This window comes from Melozone crissalis, unplaced genomic scaffold (assembly GCF_028551555.1).
Source record: "Melozone crissalis strain CALT ecotype California unplaced genomic scaffold, PUWL_Pcris_2 ptg000013l_1, whole genome shotgun sequence".
In the NCBI taxonomy this organism is placed as follows: domain Eukaryota; kingdom Metazoa; phylum Chordata; class Aves; order Passeriformes; family Passerellidae; genus Melozone; species Melozone crissalis.
In genome coordinates this window covers 15,240,235-15,262,142 of record NW_026535791.1, presented here as the reverse complement: position 1 = coordinate 15,262,142, position 21,908 = coordinate 15,240,235, and the positions used below count along the sequence as shown (strand labels likewise).

General features: G+C 38.6%; 1 protein-coding gene across 8 annotated transcripts in view; it reads right to left on the bottom strand.

The window, feature by feature from the left end:
- The window catches only part of ENOX1 (ecto-NOX disulfide-thiol exchanger 1), a 356,774-nt gene that overhangs the window by 49,306 nt on the left and 285,560 nt on the right, over positions 1-21,908 (bottom strand). For all 8 annotated transcript variants that reach the window (XM_054271527.1, XM_054271533.1, XM_054271532.1 and 5 more), the window contains 2 exons: positions 18,559-18,665; positions 15,182-15,299 (listed from right to left, as the gene is read on the bottom strand). In XM_054271527.1, coding sequence (XP_054127502.1) covers positions 15,182-15,299; positions 18,559-18,665 — 225 coding nt within the window. The remainder of the gene's footprint in view (positions 1-15,181; positions 15,300-18,558; positions 18,666-21,908) is intronic.

Sequence of the window (21,908 nt, the reverse complement as noted above, 5' to 3'; positions counted from 1 at the left end):
GTGGACCCTCATTCATTTTTACCCTCTAAGGCTGTGCTTGGTGCTCCAGCTCACTGCAAATTTAATTTTGTGCTAGAGTCTGAGGGTCCCATTATGATCACTCAGTGGCAGGGTGTGTGTGTCATAACCCCACACTTTGGGATGTGTGGGAACGTCAAGTTTGGAGGAGCTGTGCAAGGTGGTGGGAAGGAAGGCACAGCCCTCATTGCCCTCATTGCAGATGGCAAGCTGCATGACTTCTGAGGTGAAGGGACACACAGAGCAGCTTGACAGGTGATAACCAACCACTCCAGCACCAAGCTGACCCTTCTCTCTGTATTCTACAAGAAACTTTCTGAAAGAGGAAGACTTGACAAGTACACCTTGGTGGCTTTGAGGCATCTTCTTGAGCCCATTTCACAACATCAGGATCCTGAGTCATCCAACCTCTAAAGCAGTTTTGGTCCATAGTCTTAACTTCCCAGAGAACACTTGCTTTTCTTTAGGGACACTTAACAAATACCTAATCACCAGCGTAGTGATTCCTTAAGTTTTAGCTTTGATATTTTTCATGTTCTGTACTGCATTAGTACATAACTCTGAACTTCATATAAAGTGTTAGCAAGTCCTCCTCACAGTTTAGTTAGACAACACAATCCTTATCCAGCCTGAGAAGCAAGGACACTGTTGCAGCTTCAGGCCCAAAAAGTGTAAACAACAGCAAACCGAGGAGAGCAGTCTGGGAGGATGGGACTGCATAACTTGAAGCTGTAACTGGACAATTAACCCCAATATGTAAATGGACCAAAACATAAAAGTGTGAAAATTCGTGACCCAGCATCCATCTTGGGTGGAGCCACAGCCAGGCTCTAGCACTGCCCAAAGTGTATCCTTTGAGGGCCTTTTAATAAATACCTACATTATTCCTTTAACTCTCTCTAGCCTCTCTTCTAGGTAGCCTCTCAAGGCATCATAGTGGTCAGATATCAATAACAAGTGCATCGAAATATGTCTGATATAAGCAGTCAAATGCAGCCTTCTTCCTATAATGCATTATCTAAAAAATACCTGTTCCATAGTTCTCCCTCATTCCTGCACACTTTGCTTACAGCTTGAAAATAGCTAGCAAAATATCATGAATAAACTCTAGAAACAAAATTTGCATGGCATAAAAATGATATAACTTGGAGCAATTACAAGCTAACCTAGCTATGAACAGTTTTTTTCTTTCCCCCTTTAGACATAATGCAACCAAACAATGAAGAAATTTCCACATGATTTTCAAGTGCTAAGCACACTTCATTTGAATGCCTTGGTATCTGCAAATTTAAACTCTGAGGGCACTAATTATCCTATATGAGAAGGGTTTATTGTCTTTAATGTTAGTTAGGCCCTGCACACTGGGAGCGCGATTTACTCTTTTGTGAAACCTGTTTAATTCAGGTGCAGTTGTTTCAAAGTTCTTTCCTTACCATGCAGCCTATGTTCAATGCAGAGAAGCTCATTACACCAGTTACATTCATGATGATACCAGATGTTCAAATTGAATAATCATGAGAATTATTTTCAGGCTTCCTATTCACATAAAACTTGGTGGCAAACAATTGGTAAATGGAAGATGTGGGAAAAAATAGGAGGGAGGGAGGGAGGGAGGGAAGCGGCGGAAGTGGCGGAAGGAAGTGGCGGAAGTGGCGGAAGGAAGTGGCGGAAGTGGTGGAAGGAAGTGGCGGAAGTGGCGGAAGGAAGGAAGTGGCGGAAGGAAGGAAGTGGCGGAAGTGGCGGAAGTGGCAGAAGGAAGTGGCGGAAGGAAGGAAGTGGCGGAAGGAAGTGGCAGAAGGAAGGACGTGGCGGAAGGAAGTGGCGGAAGGAAGGAAGTGGCGGAAGGAAGGAAGGAAGTGGCGGAAGGAAGTGGCGGAAGGAAGTGGCGGAAGGAAGTGGCGGAAGGAAGGAAGTGGCGGGCGGAAGGAAGGAAGTGGCGGAAGGAAGGAAGGAAGGAAGGAAGGAAGGAAGGAAGGAAGGAAGGAAGGAAGGAAGGAAGGAAGGAAGGGAAAAGAAAAGAAAAAAGAGAAAAAAGAAAAAAGAAAAGAAAAGAAAAGAAAAGAAAAGAAAAGAGAAGAAAAGAGAAGAAAAGAGAAGAGAGGAAAAGAGAAGAAAAGAAAAGAGAAGAAAAGAAAAGAAAAGAAAAGAAAAGAAAAAAGAAAAGAGAAGAAAAGAGAAGAAAAGAAAAGAAAAGAAAAGAAAAGAAAAGAAAAGAAAAGAAAAGAAAAGAAAAGAAAAGAAAAGAAAAAAGAAAAGAAAAGAAAAGAAAAGAAAAGAAAAGAAAAGAAGGGAGCCTCTAAGAAAGCTGGAGTATGACTATTTACAAGGGCGTGTAATGAGGGGACAAGGAGGAATAGCTTCAAACTGAGGGCAGGTCTAGATTAGATATTGGGACGAAATTTCTTGCTGTGAGGATATTGAGGCACTGGCACAGGTTGCCCTGAGAAGCTGTGGATGCCCCATCCCTGGCAGTGTGTAAGGCCATGTTGGAACTAGATGATATTTAAGGCCCCTTCCAACACAAGCCATGCTATGATTCTATGAGTCCAATAATTGCATTTTTATTCATCCCATTCAGGACAGACTTCTACACATTTGAGAAACCGAAGTGTTTCTCTGGCAAGAGATTTTTCTCAGTTTACGAAGTATCTCCCTGCTCAGCAGACATCAGCAATATCACCGCTCTTTCCTAGGTTTACTACACCTGTGGCTCACCAGTAATTTATGAAGGCTTGTTATTTCTTGTGTAATGAAGCACATCTCTTTGCAAATACAGCAGAAGGTGCAGGGAAAGGGAGGACCTATTATTGTCCAGCTGGGACTAGTAACAAAAAGTCATAGCCAAATTCTTGCTCTGCAGAGGACTAAGAATGCCCCAGAGAGCAGTGCTGCCAACTTCTGTGGCGTTATGATGAGCCTCATGATATCTCACATTTTATTTAAAGGCCTAGAGAGATCTTTAACTGAAAACCACTCATTTAAGCATCTCGAAGTTCCAAACTTTCTAGACTGTGGATCAGTATTGGCTCTTCCTTTTGAATCATGATCTCACAAACTGCGTTTTAATTAAAAACACTAACAAGACTAATTAATCTAGGTATTTTAGCCAGTCCAAGGAATAAAGATGTAGACTACTTGCTACAGTCTTACTAGTGATCATTGACTCCAATGATCAGTCTGGGATCTGGACCTCATGGCTGCAGAAAACCCGCTTGAACAGTGATTCCAACTTTCTCCAAAGGACTGCAAAGATGCAAGAATAATTTCCCACTTTTAGCCAATCTTCCTATCCCTCTCTTTGTACTCTCCTCTCTTTTACTTTTGCACTTATTCTGTTCAGTTCATCTCCAGCTCTAAATGCATGAGTCCATCTATTTGCTCATTTGTAATTCCCACTTGCCTGACATGGCCAAATGTTTCTCTCTTCCCTCACTCATACTTATTTTGCAGTACATTCTCTAGTCCCCTGTTACCCAGATCTGTCCCAGGTAAATTGCAGCATTAAGCATTTTGGACTTTTCCTACTAAGATGTCACATCATATTACTGAAACGAAAATTTGGAATTTGGAACAGATCACGTTGTTACAATAATATCAAAGCCTGACACATTTTAGGTTTATTTTACTTGACAGCATCTCTTTGGAGAACAGGAACATTACATAGCTTCTAAATGATATTTTGACAGTTGCTAGTTAATCTGGCCCATGGAGACCTGTTTCTGCAGGTCACCTCTTTAAAGCAAAGGGCCCTTTCTTCCTCTACATTTTGGGTTGCATTTCTTCTACCACCAGCCATGATATGCACCAATACTAGCTGACTTGGCACTTGTATAAGGGGAGACAGGAAAGAGAAGATGTGGCTCTACACAGATATCTCTGGTGGACGGACTTCAGTTGAGTTGGTTAGGAAGAAAGTCATCACAGTAAAATGCAGTAAAAACTTTGATGAAAAATAGTAGCAATTCTCAGATATTTTGAAAATTCACAAAAAGCGACTTAACATCTTATTAGTGTATCTGGTTTGTGATGAGGTGAATTTTTCTGATACTTTGTTTTTTATCAGTAACTGCTGCCTCAGTTAAATACGATCAACCAAAAAATAAATCTCTTTTAGTGGTTCCACTGGTTTTTTCCTAATTGAGAAAAAGGACCGTTACTTTTATAGATACTGTTCTTTAAAGATGCTAGCAAAGAAGAGGCTTCTTCCTCTAATCAATATTTTAAAAATTATTGTATTCATGTAATACTAAAAATGAGCAGAGGAAATTTTAGTCTCAAGGGTAAAGGAATGAAGAAAATAAGAAAAGTGCTGGTTTCTGGGGAGATACCACCTGGCATTGATGATTGACTCCCACACCAGTAATGGAAAATGCTGCTTGTACTACTGGTGCTTTGCAGCTGAGGGTACAGACATGAATTCTGCATAGCAGAAGCTGATTGTTTTATATATGTTACATAATCTTACATATGTTGCACAAAGGTATTGTATGCATGCATGTACATCTGATACATAAATTGCTTAGGATATTCAAAGATTATTGTATTCAGGTAAACCTCCATGTAGGTGGGTCACTGATGGTTGCTCCTTAGGAGTCAAAGTGCCTTTTATATTTTTACTCAGATGTAAACAATCAGCACTGGCATTTACAGACACATGGCTGCATCACTGCTTTTGGCATTTGAACTAGGAATTGCATTCAGCCTCAGCACCACTGTGAGAACTTGAAAAAAATCTGTAGGATTTATGAAGAAAATGCCATTGCTACTTTGAAACAAACTTGACAGTGTGCACGTGAATCGCTCAATTTGTCACATTCATTAGTGAAGAAAGGGCTGATATGAGGGCTTTAAATTACTATGGTGATTTGAATTGGTATGATTTATAACAGGCAAATTTTTTTCATAAATTTAAAGTGCTTTCTATAAATGTGAGGATAAACCACTTTTGAACAAAATTCCATTGCACCTTCAATTGCTGGAGAGCATTTATCCAGCTATCTCTCTAACCTTGTGGTGGATTACAGGGCTGAGTTAATTTTTCTTTTAAAAACATGCATAATACTGAAATACTTGCTCAGTTACTTTTGCCTTAGATAAAAATGGATTTTTAATGGGAATACTTTTTTACCCCTTTATGCCTTAGAAGGCATAAGCAAATGATGACATGAAGCTTGTAATTTTTGACTCTCACATTCAGACACAATTTCTTGAGCAATTTATCCCTTATGTGAATGGAAGGGTGTTCAGAAGAGCTGGATCTGAAAGCTCAAACCTCCTTTTCTCCCCTCCTTCTGCTTCCAGAATATTCAGTACATGCAAATAGATGCCTCTGTGCGTTTCCACACTTTAACATGTTTAGCAGGTATTTTCTCAGCTTCTGAAAAATAAAATGTGTTGCAAACTTGCAGATAACAGGGTTCTACAGAACTTAGTTAGGTACTTCCAGGTCTTTCAGAAATAGACATTTTATTGAAATTTGCAGAGAGTGTGTAGCTTTGAAGAGATAGGTGTGAAACAGTCCTTGTACCAGATTTTCTGAGCAAGCCAAGACTTAGGACATTTTATCTGCAGGTGTTGAGCAGAACGTGAGTGCAAAACCTCCAACCAGCAGGGAGTAGTTTGTATGATCAAGGTTTTACAGCACAGACATCTCAAAATCTTTCAACAAAAGATTATGAGACAGATGACTATCTCAAACACCATAGGGAGAGTTATTGCTTTTTATAATGTTCTCCCTTGACTGTTAAAAATGCTCACTAGTTTCCAGACAAATTTAAGAGGCAGGAAGATGCAGGACGATAGCCTGCATCTGACACATGAAAAAGAAGCAATGAAAGAAGTGGTGTTAGGAACTAGCAACCACCCAAGTACCTCCAGAGAGGTACCTAGTTGACATCTGTGATGGGCACTTGACTGTTGCAAAAGCAGCCCAGCAATTACTTGATCCAAGTGCTGTAAAGATATGCTTGCACAGTTTTTGCACCTGACAAAACCTGTAATGCATCAAATGTTTGGAGGGCTGGATAAATAAACAAAAGGTTGCAAACTATTTTGCCCACTGAAAGGCAAGCAAACAACAAAAAACCCAATAAAAATCCTAATTTAAAAACAAAACAATACCAAAAATCATGACCAACAAAACAAACCACCTTTCTGCATGCTGGTGTTCAAGGAGTCATACACTGGAACCATCAGAGAACTGGATAAAATGGCGTAGTATCTAGTTCTTCAGTCTTTCATTTCACATCCTGGAGGACAATTCTCTCTCTTCTCTCTTCTCTTCTCTTCTCTTCTCTTCTCTTCTCTTCTCTTCTCTTCTCTTCTCTTCTCTTCTCTTCTCTTCTCTTCTCTTCTCTTTTCTCTTTTCTCTTCTCTTCTCCATGAATCTGAATCCAAATAAGACTAAAAGAAGATCACTCACCTCCAAGCAGCTTTGAATCCACATGGCTTTCAAATTTATGAATCAAATCCCACAATATACATGTCATGAAAATGCTGTACTATGGATATTTGTCATTAGTAAGAAGCTTATTTTCTTAAGATGGCCTTTATAAAACAAGAGCAGGACATCATGAAACTCCTCTGAATCTAAGATTCATTCACCAAAGTAAAACAGCATCACTAACTAGAAGTATTTTGGGGATTTCTGTAGCTCCAAAGCTTCAAGCAGGAACTCTGCTGGGTATGTTTTTATCTCCTGGCATGAAAACACATCACAGATTGACAGTCGGCTGGACACGTGAGAAAGTAGAAGATCCATGCTTTGAAAAGGAAGTTTTTAATGCTTTAGAAGCTTCAGCCACCCTTGCATGTCTCATGACATAAGAACAATCCCCAAACCTGCAATTATGAGCTTAGAAACTGACATTAGAAAAGACTCTGCCTTCTGATCATTATCTCCTCTGACATGCTGGCAATGGCTGATGATTCTTGGAAATTATGGCAGGTAAGAAGGCACGTAAATCTCCACCTCAAGCAATATCTCTAGTTTCTCTAATGGGCCAGGGTGAGAAGGGCTTCTAAAAACAAGAGGGCACGAAGGGCAGCATGATTAAGAAAATGTAACCCCTAGATCTCAGTTTAAACACTAATAGAAATGACCTTTCATTGGAGGTCAGAAATATCATTTAGGCTAAAGCCATTCTTGAAAGAATTTGTTCTTTGTGCTCTGTTCAGAATCAACCACCTTCACTGTTATAAATAGGGCTCACTCTCTTGAAGGCTAAATATGAAAGAAAAAGCACAGAAGTTTTATATTGGAGACGGCACTGTAAGGAAGGTCACTTTATAGAAAGTATGAAATGTAATTTGGAGAAGAATGCTAATACAAGCTATATCAGATTGTGAGGAAGCTGAAAACAGCATATGTTCTAATATTGTCTTTTATTGATTTTGCTGCCAACATCCCACTTCAACAATGTTACAGCCGCACTTCAGGACTCTTAATGGAGGGGGATGAAGAAAATCAATATACAGAGCTTGCTTCTGCTCCCATTGAATTCAATGTGAGTTTCATTATTAACTGCAATGAGCAGAGGACAGAGTTCAGACTGTTTCATCACTTTGTTTTTATTTATTCTTTCCCTTTTTATTTAACCTCCTAAGGGGCAATATGTATTTTTATCCTATGTTTTAGAAATCCCATTTAAATAGGGCAATCCCCTATCAAACTGTGAGTTTACATGTTAGAAATGATGCCCTGTTTTATGAAACCTAATGAAAAATTATAGCCTGTATCCTGAACTGAGAAAGTTATAATAAAAGATATAGGATTTGAAATAAATTCTAATAACAAAATCATTTTTTTCTTAAAAATATTTTCATTCCAATATGAAGCAAATAAAAGCAGTTTAGTTTTCACTGACTTGTAAAATATTACTTTCAATGTACATTGTTTTCTCAATTACAAATAGATGGGATCCACCTGAGCATCTTTTCGCTATTATTTTAATGCTATTTACACAAAATGAAATATGCTAAAATTATCTCCAAGAATTATAAGCATCATCTTCATTCCAACAACATGCTGTTAATTTTGTTCTAGCATGAATGCAAAACATATTTTAACATGCTGTCAAAAAGAGACACTAAGAATGTCAATAAAATAGCACTAAAATAAATGTAAATTTAGACTGCTGTCACAAGTGGCTGCTTGGTTTTGTGAAGATGTTAGGTTGCTATAGCGTTTTCCATAGCAACTTTGCATCTTATTACATAAATAATCCCTCAGTGTCCTTAAAGCTTACTAAAAACAGGATTAAATCTATTCTCATATGTAATGATCCTGCATAAAACCTTATCAGTATGAAATACCCAGAAAACTTGATAAATTGTAATCTAGATAATAGTATTTCTGGAAGTGGAAAAGCATCAAAGCAGAACAGACTTGTTTTGTAGTAAACAGGACATTCTCCTACACCCCATATTAGGAAAATGCCTTTGAAGTGCCTGCTTCCTCCAAAATTTGGAAGTTAGATTAACCCCTTCACTGCTGCATCCACAGGACCAGCAGAGACCTCCATCCCACAGCCTGTGTGTTGTACATGACCTAGAAGCACTGGCCCAGTACCTGGGACAGGACAAGGCTGGCTTTATTCCCCAGGGAACTACATTCAGCCCTGATTCATCAAGACTTTTCTGCTAAATTCAGCTGCACAAGAAGCATTATTAGAGGCAAATGGACTTAAAACCAGGGGCATAAAATTAGGCCCCTGCCTACATGCATCCTGAACTTAAGCCTATTTTTGTAAAAGCTGTGGGAAAAATGGAATGCATTTTATGGCACAAAATTGGACCCTGCCTGATGATAACAGCTCTGAACTGGCATGCTGTGAAAGACACTAGAGCAGGCTTTTCCCAGCACAGAGGAAGTAATCATCTTGTGCTGCTTTCTAGTGATCACCCCTGATGGTTCCAGGGAGCAAAGCTGATTGTCTGCTGTGCCCAGAGCATTTCCATTCCAAGGGAAGATACTCTGCTCACAGAGCTCAAAAGGGCTGTTCAGCTGTCTTCTGTGGCCAGAGAGGGGAATGTGCCACTACAGTGACAATTCAGAGCCCCACATTTTAAATATATTCTTCTCTTTGAGAATGCTTCTAAAACCAGGTTGGTGGCATCTGTTGACAGGGTTTATTTGTTTATCACTGCAGGGCTGCTTATGATACCAGCTGCTTATGGCTTTGAAAGGGTACCACTTAATTTAAGGAATAAAAAGCAATGCTAGCCCATTAATTTCTAAAGTAAATACATTTTGTTATTTTACAATATGTTTATCAATATGTGTTTTAAAGGACAGTTGGCAAATAAGGAGTTTGTTAAATACCAATAAAATCTGATGCTGAAAAGCTATGGGATGGAGAGTAATGACAGAAAAATAAATCAGACTTTTGTTTGAAACAAAATCTCCCATATATCCAAAAGGTTAGTCTTACAAGAAAGGAAGGGAAAATTATCTGATCTCTGAGATCAGGAGGAAGAAGACCTGACATGAGATCTGCTCTGACACTTGTTTAGTTGGAAACAAAGGAAAATCAAAGCTGAGCTCCACACAGCTGGGGCTTGGTGATTTCTATTCAAAGTTTTAACAATATAAAGCTTTCCTACCAGTTTAATCCACCTATAAACCGCAGTTCCTGTTCCATATGTGTATCACTGCATTCATAAAAGCCTTAGAGAAAGCAAAAAGAGGATTAAATTGCAGAGAAAAGTTGAATAAGCATGACACAGATCACTTTGGTGTTGTTTCAGGCTTTCCTTGAAGACTTGCCAGGCTTGCAACTTTCAAGACAGACTTGTAAACAATATCCCAAAGCCTGTTTTATGCTGTGTGGACCAGGATGGGATTTTCAAATACTAAATACAAGGACTTATACTCTTCTGTGAGATGGACTGCCCACTATTCAGCCTGTCTCTTACAGCAAGTGACAGCTGATGCTGCAAACAGGACAGATCAGTTCAGGACAGCATTAAAGATCCAACTTCAGTGTTTAAGTTTGGCATCTACTTTAGGTATGTTTGAAAATGCTGCAAAGGAGGATGTCCTCCCTAACTTGCAAAGCAGCACCAATCTTACGAGTTCAAACTGGGCTTGCATTACACAACTTGAAATTTGTTACTTGCACACAGCCTCTGAGATATTATTAAGCTACTTCATCAGAGGTTATACAATGGTGGTGAAATGCTCCAGGGGTCCAGTGTGTAGCCTATTGCAATTCTGTTGAGCTGCAGGGAGGACTATAACAAGAAATTTATTATCCGTGTGGACAGAACAGGTAGTGGCAGAATGAAAGGAAGAACCATTGTCTCCATTTGATACTAGAGAACTGAGATAATACAAATTCATTGATTACTCGAGGCAGGGGATATGTAGCAGAGCTGGGATTTGGCATAGAGCTCTGGGATCCCAGTCAAACACCTTGATCACACAACTGTCTTTCCTGCACCCCTCTCCAAGCCCAATGCATTTCACTCTTCTCTGCAGCACGAGCTCCAGTCTCTAGCTGAAGTTGGAGTAGCTGGAATTAATGGCATGTTGTTGTGTACTGCAAAAGCAAAAGATTGATCCACCTTCCCTTACAGTAAAGTAACAGGTGTCTTGCAGGCATAAACCAACCTTCAGTTCTTCTTTACAAAACACATCTTTACTAATTCTTAAAATCACTTTTGAGGGTTTTACATGTGCTTCCTTACTCCCTGTGCCAGCAGGTGGGAGAGGAAGCATCCATAAATCCTGATCATTCTGAAGATTTTTGTATATCCTCTAGACTCCAGCATTGAATCTCTTTTTCCTCCCTTGAGCTAATGCTCCAGTAGCTGTGTCTTGACTTTCAAATATATTAACTGAATTGCCAATCATCATTAAATATTTTTTCTTAGCAATGTTCCAGCTTTACTTCAGCAATCCTCTTGTCTCTTTCAAACTCCAAAATCCACATTGCAGAAAAATCACTGTTCAAGGGCTGAATTTTGTGGGGGAGAAAAAAAAAAGCCAGTCCCATGACTGAAGATTCACTCAGTCTCAGGTCAGCCTTTTCCCAGCTTTCCCTGGAATGCAAATGACTTTTAGTCTGTGAAACTGAGAATTTCCTATACATTAGGCACTTGTGACAGCTGAACCAACTTACTGGATACCCTAGGGGGTTCTTCAGTCAATCCTTGCAGAAGTTTGAGATGATCTCCAACTAACAAACAAGTAGTGAAGCTTTCTTTTTCCTTGAAGATTCAGCTTGCAGAATAGAGTAGGGCACTGACTAAGCGTGGGGAGAATGACCTGTAAAACACCTGGACTAGCAGGTCTGCGTGAAGGAGGCAGTGGCCCAGGCCTGCCATGGGTTGACTATGGGGTGGAAGGCAGGTTTAGGAGATTGGAGATGCCAGTTCTCATTCCAGTTCTGCCACTAAATCACTGATATCAATAAATCAAGTTCACGAATAGCTAGCAGAAGCACAATTTGCAGATGAAAGAGGATTTGAGTCTAGAATGGAGCGACACACTTTGCAACAAGTCCATGTAGACCTCTTCTGAGTGTTACAAGACCAGTTTTCCCAAACAAAGGTTGGTTTCTAACATGCACCATGATTTGATCTCTTGCATGACTTAATATGTGGCACGCCTCAAAGAAAAATGCAAACTATTCTTAGTAACAGCTTATTCATCCCCAGATGTCATTGTGCTCTAGGGTGTCAGCTACCTGTAACATTCCTCTCTGTCCTGCTTGCAGCTGGGATAGAGTCAATTTCCTTCCTAGCAGCTGGCACAGTGCTGTGTTTTGGATTTAGTATGAGAAGATTAATGTTAACACACTGATATTTTAGTTGATGCTAAATAGTGCTTTCTCTAAACCAAGGACTTGTCAGTTCCCCATGCCCTGCTAGTGAGGAGGTGTGCAAGAAGCCTGGAGGGGGCGTGGCTGGGACAGGTGATCCAAATTAGCCAGAGGGGTATTCCATATCACAGAGCTGTGAGCATGCTCAGTATATAAACTGGGCCAGGAGAAGTAAATTAGGGCTGGAGACAAGGGTAGGCATCACTCAGAGGGTGGTGAGCAATTGTGCATCACTTCTTTCTCTTGGATTTTATTTCCATCTCTCTCTCCTCTTCATCATCTTTCCTACTACTACTATTATTATTATTATTACCATTATCATAATCCTTATATTTGTTCAATTATTAAGCTGTCCTTATGTCAACCCACAATTTAATACTTCTTTTTCTGATTCTCCTCCCCATTGCACTGGGCTGGGGGAGTGAGCAAGCAGCTGAGTCATATTTAGTTGCCAGCTAGGTCAAACCACAACACCCTGAAACCTGAAGTCCAGCAACTCTGGACAAGCATTCAAGCACAGAAGTACTTCTTCACAGTCTCAGGGCTTAGATGTGTTGCAGTATGTTTTCAAATGCTGGAGCTGGAATCCATCCTCTTTTTCTCAGGGTGATTAATAGGTTTATCTTCAGATATCCTAGAGGAAAGTTTTCATTCTAACTACCTAGCTGTGAGATGTGATGCACTCAGTGTGTTTTCTTCTAGGAAAGAAGAAATTATGCTGGCAGATTCCTGAAACTCTGCTTTACTGAGACAGAATGAGGTCTTAGAACCCATTCTAAATTGTTGAATTAATTAAGCCTTTTTGTACTAGCAGTGACTTAACCAGGTGAACCACGGAAAAGAAGGCCTGACACAGGTGTTGAAGCCTGAGGAAATCTCTGCCACTTATTGCAGCTTTGGGGCTGTAACTACCCAGCAGTCCTGCTCACGCTGTCAAAAAGGGCAGGCTGAAAAATAATGCCCTCAAGAAAATTGTTGGAGTGGCAGAACATGCATTGCAGAGCTCTGGAACCATACAAATCAATTAATCATGTCTCATTGCTTCAGCTACTTTTGGATTTAGACTGTTAAAACTTTATGTGTGCGTGCTGTCCTTGAATTGAAGAAGCACAAGAGCTTCATGTTATTCAAGTCTTGCTCTTCCCAAGAAAGTTCTTAGGATTTTTTTTTTTTTTTTAAAGGGGTTAAAAATGAAGAAAGTGACAATGTTTTCTTACTGCGCAAGATGGTTTCTTTGTGACAAAAGACTCTTTAAAGACATTCTTCATACAACAGAAGTTACTGTGAATACAAATAGCCACTCCAGTGAGATAAAGCAGTGGTTCTGGAATGATGTACTTAGGAAAAAAAAAAAAAAAGAGAAGGCAGCTAACACAAATAGTAATTTTAAAAAACATCAGAAGAAGGAAAGAAGAATCACATTTCTGTACATCAGAGTAATAATAAAAAAGTACTTTTTCATTTTATTTTTGTTTACCAATGTTTTATACCCGATAGCTCTTTTGGTATAATTCCAAGTTCTCTCTATTGTCATTGACAGAAGAACCAAATGCACTTGCTTTAACTACGAGTGTAGTGTTGAAAGAACATTAATTTGAGAACTGGATGACTATGTATACAGCAGGATGGATCAACTCCACTGGGTTTAAGAGGATGATGAATGGTACAACAAACAATGATGGACACGTACTCAAGTGGATTCATATTGCCAAATTTTGATTTAGAATGCAGCACATGACTGAGTTTGCTCAAGTGCCCATATTGTTACAATACAAATAACTTGAAATTGTTTGTGATAGGAATACTGTAGAAATCTCATATAGCAAAACTTTTGACATTAATGTCTCTTTTCATGCATGAAAATCAAACATGCTTTCCTATCTGTGGTGTTACAAAATGAATGACCAGTTCTGCCCTAAGCATGCATATGTTAAACCTGCTGAATTGGTAAGTATTGCAGTTCAAAACATTCCTGCATCTCTTCTGGCATGCAGGCTATATGTATTTCTGGCTCTACCTTCCTGTTGTTAGTTCTAATGACTTTTCTCCATGAGAGCAGACACAGTCAATGTGAAATGATTAGATAGTCATAAAAATTGCTGATTTCTAGCAATTCCTGGTCCGCAATGACCCACTGTCTCAGCTTCAAACACTCTGCTAATGGCATCTAGAAAATAAAAATAAAAAAAAAAAAAAAAGCCTGGCAAAAATTAAAGCTGCCCTTTACGGCTTTTATTGTTGCATTTTTATTCCAGGAAAAATATTAAATCTCCCCTCAAGAGAGATGTCACAGTAAAAATTTCTTTGCTAGAATGACATTCCTTCCTTTGGTCTTTACTTCTGAGGCCCTTCAACCTCACACAGTATCTTGTCACAGAAAGAGCCAAGGAGTTCTCCCTGTAAGTTTGAATTCACACCTTTTGACTGGCATACAAAGACTGGAAATCATTGAGTGGATGAAATTCTTTTCTTTCTGACTATGGTGCCTGTATGAAAAGGACTAGATCAGGATAACCCTAGTGGAGACTCTCAGTTTATTTCCATATTATTCCTTCCTTCTTTATTTTTCTGGAAGTTCACTGCTGCCTGGCAGTTTCTAGTCATGCTTTGGCTTCAGCTACTGAAAATGTCATTCTTTATATGAGCGTCTAAACAAGCAAACCCTTGTTAGCAACTCAAAAATCATTAGCCAATGCCAAGAAATAGTGGAATGCATACATCCAGATCATGTTACCAGTTAGTAACTCTGGCAGCTTCTTGGTGTCCATCCTGGATAGCACAGTATTTGTAGAAGGCTGAAAAAGCTGTTTTTCTTATTTACATTACATGCATCCTTGTTCTTGGACTCATGATAGCCATCTAATGAGTGTCTAATTCCTGCAGATTGCAGCACCACACTGAAAAAGGTACCCTTATAAGGGCAGTATGCAACCAGAAAAGCCCCACAGTTGAAATGCTATTTCTTATAGAGATTAGAGATTATTATCTCTTTGTTGCAAAGAAAGGTATAGATTAGAGAATACTGACCAAAGCATAACTTGAACTGGTCTCATAATAAAACATCGTTTCTACCATGGAACGAATGCTGTCATGCAAAGCTGGAGGAAGCGCACTAAGGAAACATAATGCTTCCAGCCAAGGGTAGAACTGGAGAATTTTCATCATTATAGAACATAGCAGGCGACAGACATCTCCTAGAGACAGCTTGCATCATTCAAATAACTAATTTATGAGGGTTTAAAATAAGATGCTGTCTTATATAATCAGGTATTAAAATGTCACTTCTCATATGTAAGTTTTTGTTTGCTTTTACTAAAACAACACTTGCATATATTTACCTGAATCATCTACTCTCAGCTTTTTAGTGGGATTGTCACCACTGTCATCATCGGACATTTCCATCTCCTCTTCCCGGCGGATTCCCATGAGCTGTTCACTGTGAGCATTTCGGAGCTCCTAAAAGCCAAAATTACCTTTTGTCAGTATTAACTTCCATAAAGTTATTATGCATTATTTAGTACCTGTTTTTAATACTGATCTGATTTTAATTATACATAATTTATCATTGTAATCATATTTATTTGTGTATGAATATTTATAAAAACAGAAGCACAGGGAATTATTCCTGTGAAAGAACTGAGTTTATCAAAGGTAACACTCAGGGAAAGCAAGAGAAAAAGTGACTTTCCCTGTTTAGTGATCTTTAGGCCTGCTAAACAAAGGAAAAATGCTTTAACAGGATAATACTTAAAACTGGTGTATAAAGCAGACTGATAAAGAGACTGTCAGCTTGCTTAAGGCCTAGCTAATTCTTGCTTCCCTCTGCCACTTGGGGTATGATTCATTTGGCCAAATGTAGGTGTCTCCAACACACAAAGTTTTATTACCTAAAAGGCATCCTTAAAGCGCCTCGTTCTCTCTGCTGGTTGCAAAGGGAGCGGAGCACAGACAGTGCAGATGAAGAGCTGTGTATTTATTTGTCGAAGGAACCTCACCCTCTGTCCCTATGCTCAGATTGCCTTGGATTTAAAAGACCCAGTCCCACAATGCTGGCCTGAAAATCCTTGCATCTTGATCCAAAAGGAGTGGCAGCAGGGACAGCTCGGTCTCTGTGTGCCGCTGCAAGGGCGGGCAGGCAGCCCCTGCACATGTCACCAGGAGAGGATCAGCAGGCACGCGGGCTTTGCAGGAGTCTAGACGCTCTTTGTTCTGGGCAGAAAGGCTGGCGCGGGCGTAGCGGCTGCCTCTTTAATGGCAGCACTGAGAAGATTGAGAGGACTCTATTTTGTCCTAATAATCCTGTCAGGTGTAACATGGGGATGCTGCACTGTGATTAGTGTAGGCTTTGTCCACCCGCAGACAGCTAATTTTTCTGCCAACAAAGAGCTTAATTCCCAAAGAGGTGGTTTGAATTCTTTGAAACAAGGGAGAGTCGTGTGGAAGGAGGAGACAGCATTGAGGAGTCCAACAACAGCTCTGTGCAATTAACAATAATCTGTCAGAGAGGGGCTGCGTGAAAAAAAGGGAAGGCGTTTCTCTTCAGCTGTACTCTTGGTTTATCAGCAGATCTCAAATATTCTGAAAAATGTATCTGTGCTCATTAATCCCAGCAAAAACAAGGAACCTAATTAGTGGGTGTTTTACAGGGGAATAATTTCAAATTAAAAAAAAAAAATATATATATTAACAGGCTAAATTGTCAAACCAGAAGCATCTCTGGAAGAACCAGGCAAGCCATTTCTGAATTCCTTAGTGGAAAAGGCCCCCTGCACATTTTCTTGGGGAAGGATACTGCATATATGAGCAGACATCCTCTTACATTTACTCCCTCATTAGTGGACAAATGTTCTTGATGCATCAGTGTCTACATTATCAGCAGAGTCAATGACTTTCTATGGAGAAGGTCTATGTGTATGAGTCTTTTCTTTACCTTGGGTTTCTAGCAAAGCTTTTCTAAATTCAGGAAAAAAATGGAAGGTGATCAAGTAATTAAGCAGATCAGCAGATAATATCATTTTTAGAAGATATGGTTTAAATAAAATATACTATTTGGTTTATTTACATCACATTTCATATCTAAAAAACAGGCATTTCCAAAATATATTGATTTAGCTAGATGCTTTACATAATTTTGAATTTTTTTAGCTGTTGTCCTCTTAAAATCAAAAGGCAGTAATTTTTGAAAAAAAAATGAGTAGAGAATTAACATTTCTGGAAAGTCCAACTCTTACACATTTCAGTTTATTAAATATTTAGAAACCAGCAAATGAATGACACACCACATCCCTTTACAGAAAGTTAGTTTAAGAAGGGATGATCTTAATATAATTAAAATAATCTACTAGCAATAATATTTTTATATTTCTCTAAAATATAAAACAAAGATCAGTCCCCAACTTCCCAACTTTCGATTGAACAAAGACATTATCCACTATGTATATGAAATATTTGTGAACAAAATGCAAAATACAATTCGTACTAATAAATTATGCTAACATTTTATTTTAAGTGTCCCATTATTGAAGTAGTTTTGTATTCACCATAATAGCACTGATAATAAAGTATTCATTTGGTATTCATGTAGATGTTACATTTAGTGCCATTGGTATTCAACTGTAATTTAGCATTAGTTAATGGACACTTAAAATGTTATCCCAATGATTTATATCACAGTACTTCAGTGTTTCTCAAACTAAGTGTACAACACTTATTTTACAAGTGTACTACAAAATAATTAAATAAGTGCACCTTACCTTCTAAAGTTTTTATTCTGAGACAGAGAAAAATCATTTAGAGGACTGTGATAGTAACAATCAACACACTGTACCACATGGCAGTAAACCAAGTGCATGTAAATTGCTCATATTAAAATTTAAAAAAAAAGGAAGAGGAAAGAAAGAAAGAAAACAAAGACAGCGGTACTTACTTTTTAAAATACAGGCTCATAGCGTATATACTGAATTAAAATCGAAAGCTGGATGACCAAAACACAGGATGAGGTCTAGCACTTCCTTTGCTGCCACTCACAGCAAGGGGAGTTAGAATCCCATTTCCTCTGCTCATGCTTATGACAGTCACACATGCATGGTCCCACACTGCTAACTCCGTGTGGTTGTATGATTACATTTATACTGGTTTCTTTGCAAGCATAATACTTAGAATCAACACAAGAGATGTATCTACTTTTTCTAAGATAAACATAGAACAAATGGGAAGGAATAGGTCACAGTTAGGGACTTAATATTCTTAAGTCATTATTTAGGAAAGAAATTTTTTATTTTATTTTCACTCAAAGTCATTTTATAATGACCATAAGATGGCACAGTGAAAAAAAAAATCTTTGCCACAGAATTCTTCTTTTAAAAACAGATCACGATGACTCCTAAATTCCTTATTTGAAAATATTGTTCCTAATTTCACGATGTCAGTTCATTATTTTAGATAGTAAACATAATCTTCTAATGATTTCCCAAATTTTGCATGAAAAATAAAAACACATTGCTCCCTGTCTTCATTTTATTTAATGGCTATTACCATAATGAGAGCAATGGGAGCAATTCATACTGTAGGCGAGACTGCAAACGGCCAGTTGATTAACAGCTAAAATGGTAGCTGCAAATATTGCCAAATACACTATGTCCAGCTACAATCACACTCGTTCTGTGTCAATCCAGCTGTGAGATGATGGATAGAAAGTAAAAATAAAATCACCAACCTCAGAATGCTTTCGCCAAATGTCTATGTTCTTTCGCTGGGCTTTCGAGAAATGGTCCCAAGCTTTTTGTCTGGTAGAAGCGTTGAAAACGGCGACAATCTGCTCAACTTTGGTGAACAAGGAAGTCAAACAAGACAAGCAATTTATGTTGTGATCACTATAGAGAAGCAAAGCAAAGACACTAGGAGTCTATGGATGATGTCATTACTGAAACAACATCATCAATATCCATCCAATGACGTGTCTTTCGTACTTACATTGTATCAATGTTGGAGATGTCTCCCTTCAAGTCTGTCTCCATAACTTTAGTCTACACAACTCTTAACTATGCACCAAGAACCAGGCATGCAGCTGCTTCCCCGTGATGTCTGCTACCACTCCCTGTACTGGCACACACATGGTGTGTGGCAATAGGTGTGTGACCACAGAAATGACCCTGAGACCTCCACCTGACACGTGTTTTTGGGTGGCAGCGGCGTACAGACGAGCGGGCTGCACGGACAGAAGCGTGGAGGGCAGGCAGGCTCTGCTTCGAAGGGTGACTATCTGATTGATAGTGGGAACTTGTCAGCAGGTGGGAAGGGCTGAACCTCCCACCTGGAGGAGGCTAAACCTTCTACCTGCAGGTACATCAGCCCTGCACTCTGTGACTGCAGCTGCTGCTTCTCCTCCTCTCAATATCAAAGGGCTCACCTGTGGTAGATCAGAGCCGTCTTCATGGCCTATGTATGGTTACTTACATGAACAGACCCTTTTTTTCTTTCATACAAGGTGAAGAACAGATATGAAATGGGCTTCCCTCATTCAAATCCAATGAATTTGTTCTGAAGCCAAACGTCAATATTTCAATCAGTTTTCTAGGATAATTAGGATCCTCAAGTTTTTAGCTATTTGTTCATTTCAGTTGAGAAAGCTTTTCTCTCAACACTCCTTTTGTTCTTCTCACTTGAGTTGAAAGTAAAATTGTCCTTCCACAACAGTGACCTGCCTAAAAATGATTTGGCCGAAATGTAAGTTACCTTGATCCCAGCACAATTAACTGAAGAAAACACCAATAAATCCAGATTTTTTACAAACAACCTTGGCTGTGCTCATGAATGAGCAGCTGTACCAATCTATGAAGTCAAACTGAAAAATGCTTCAACTCTTTGACAAGGTTCTTTGCTATCTATCCTTTTAGATTCCTGGGTGGAAACAATGTCCTTTCTTTATCAAGTTGCAGTCTGCAGCACTTCTTACTCCTCTCACTCAAAAGTGGTGGCAGGAGTGCTATAACACCCTCTGCCCTGGTCCCTCATCTTGCTGATCTGGAGCTTCTCTCATTCTTCCCTTAAGTCAGAGATGTAGAGAATCTTATTATACATAGCAACCTATCCTTCCTAAAATGGTGAGCTCACCTACTTAAGCAGTATCTTTCACCTCTAGAACAAAAAGTTAATATCTCTCATTTGAGCACATTTCTTCTATTCTCTGGGTTTTTACCACTTTTGAAGGCTGCCTTCAGATTCCAGAAAATTACAACATTTTGAATAGAGTTTTTCTTTCAGGGATGATTAATTACCTTCTAAAGTCATAGAAAATAATTGTAGTTCATTTTCTTTTAAAATGAATACGTATAGGTAGTTTACAATAAAGAAAGTCTTTCAGACCTACAGTCATGATCTTATCCATTGTAATCCATTCAACTTTTAAAGGTAGGTGTGATAATTTCAGCCCATTAGAACTTGCTTAGACTAAAGAGTCTAAGCATCAAGGAAGTAATGCTGTGTATATTTTTTCAATTAATTTGAAGAGAATGAAAATGGTAAAGCACTCGATTATTATGTGTATAGAAATTGAGGCTAGAATTTAATTACTGTCATTCTGTTGATGACCCAGGTGCTCAGAAAATTTTGCTTAATTAACAATCTGTTTTCAGTTTGCACGTGGAAATTCAAGTAGAAAAGATTCAAAAAGATATGAGGAAGAGCTGGTTTGCCATTTTCCACTAATAAGTATTAATAAGATCATCTGAATTTTGAAAAACATTTGAACTTTAAAGTGTTTAATTTCCATTATGTGAACAGGTGCTAAGATTTATCAAAAGTCATTATCTGATAATTTCAGAAACTTTCCTCAAAGGAAACCCAAGCTAGGAAGATGCCATAGCTTCCTCTTGTGTAACTGCAGTAGACAAAGTGAATACTAAAAGGATCTTCTTCACTTACCTAACTTTTTGGAATTAAAAAAGTGACAAGAGGTCAGATAGTATGAGTACAACATGCTAAAAATCAAGCCATTTAAAGAAACTTTATGAAACAGGTTATCCCTTAATAAGTTTTATTAAGGGATAATAAAAAGGAAGATGCAGAGGACAATACTAAATGAGTATGTGTCAAGGACTAACATACCAGTGCTCTATTCAAACAAAGTGTCAATGTACATACAGCAATTTCAATATTCACAGCGATCTAAGCTATGAAGCTTTGCAAATTCCACCATAAAAGGTCTCCAAGAACTACATTAGAGCTAAACAGCAGCCAAGGTCATGGTACAGGGAAGTGCCTCCACATCTTTTTGTACTGCACCAAGATCCTGCATTCCTGTGCCATCAGATGGCAATTCAATGTAAACTTGCTCTGCCACATTTTTTCTTGTTGCACCAAGACTCATTTGTTTTCCCATAGGTACTCTGGAAGCCTAAAGCTGGCAGATCAGATTATTTCTGATCTCTAGGAAGAAATTTCCAAAACTATATAACAGGTCATATCTATCTCTCCAAGGCACCTTGAACTCCAGAATGCACTGTAGTGTCAACTGTGACTGGTAAGTAGAATTATTAAGTAATATGAAATATTCATTGTCAAACATCTGTTAGTGAGTTCTATGCTATATCAAATTTTCATTGACCATATGCAAAGCTATTTCCTTACTAAATTAGGATTTAAAAAACCACATTGTCCTGGAAGGGTCCATAACATGTCATGTTTTTCCCATCAATATGGCTTACAGGATGTAAGTAATTGCATCTTTCCTAATGACTTATTCTGTGGCTGCTAATTTACGTGGCATGTTGCAGACAAAGGATTAATATCTAATTGCTTTTCTGCTGTGTTATAAATAGTTAGAAAGACCCAAATAACTAACCCTAGAATGATACGCAAGTGCAATACACTTTATTGGAGGCTCCAGGTCATAGTAAGTATATTAATAGAAAGTTTAAGACTCAGTTTCTGCTGCCATAAATAATGCTACCTGGAAAAAGTATTGCTATCAAGTACAAATGTAAAAGCAACCAGAAAAACTAGGAAAAACAGCAAAAATCCCTTTAACAATGCCTGCAGAAGTTGCATAGAAGATTGTATGAAATG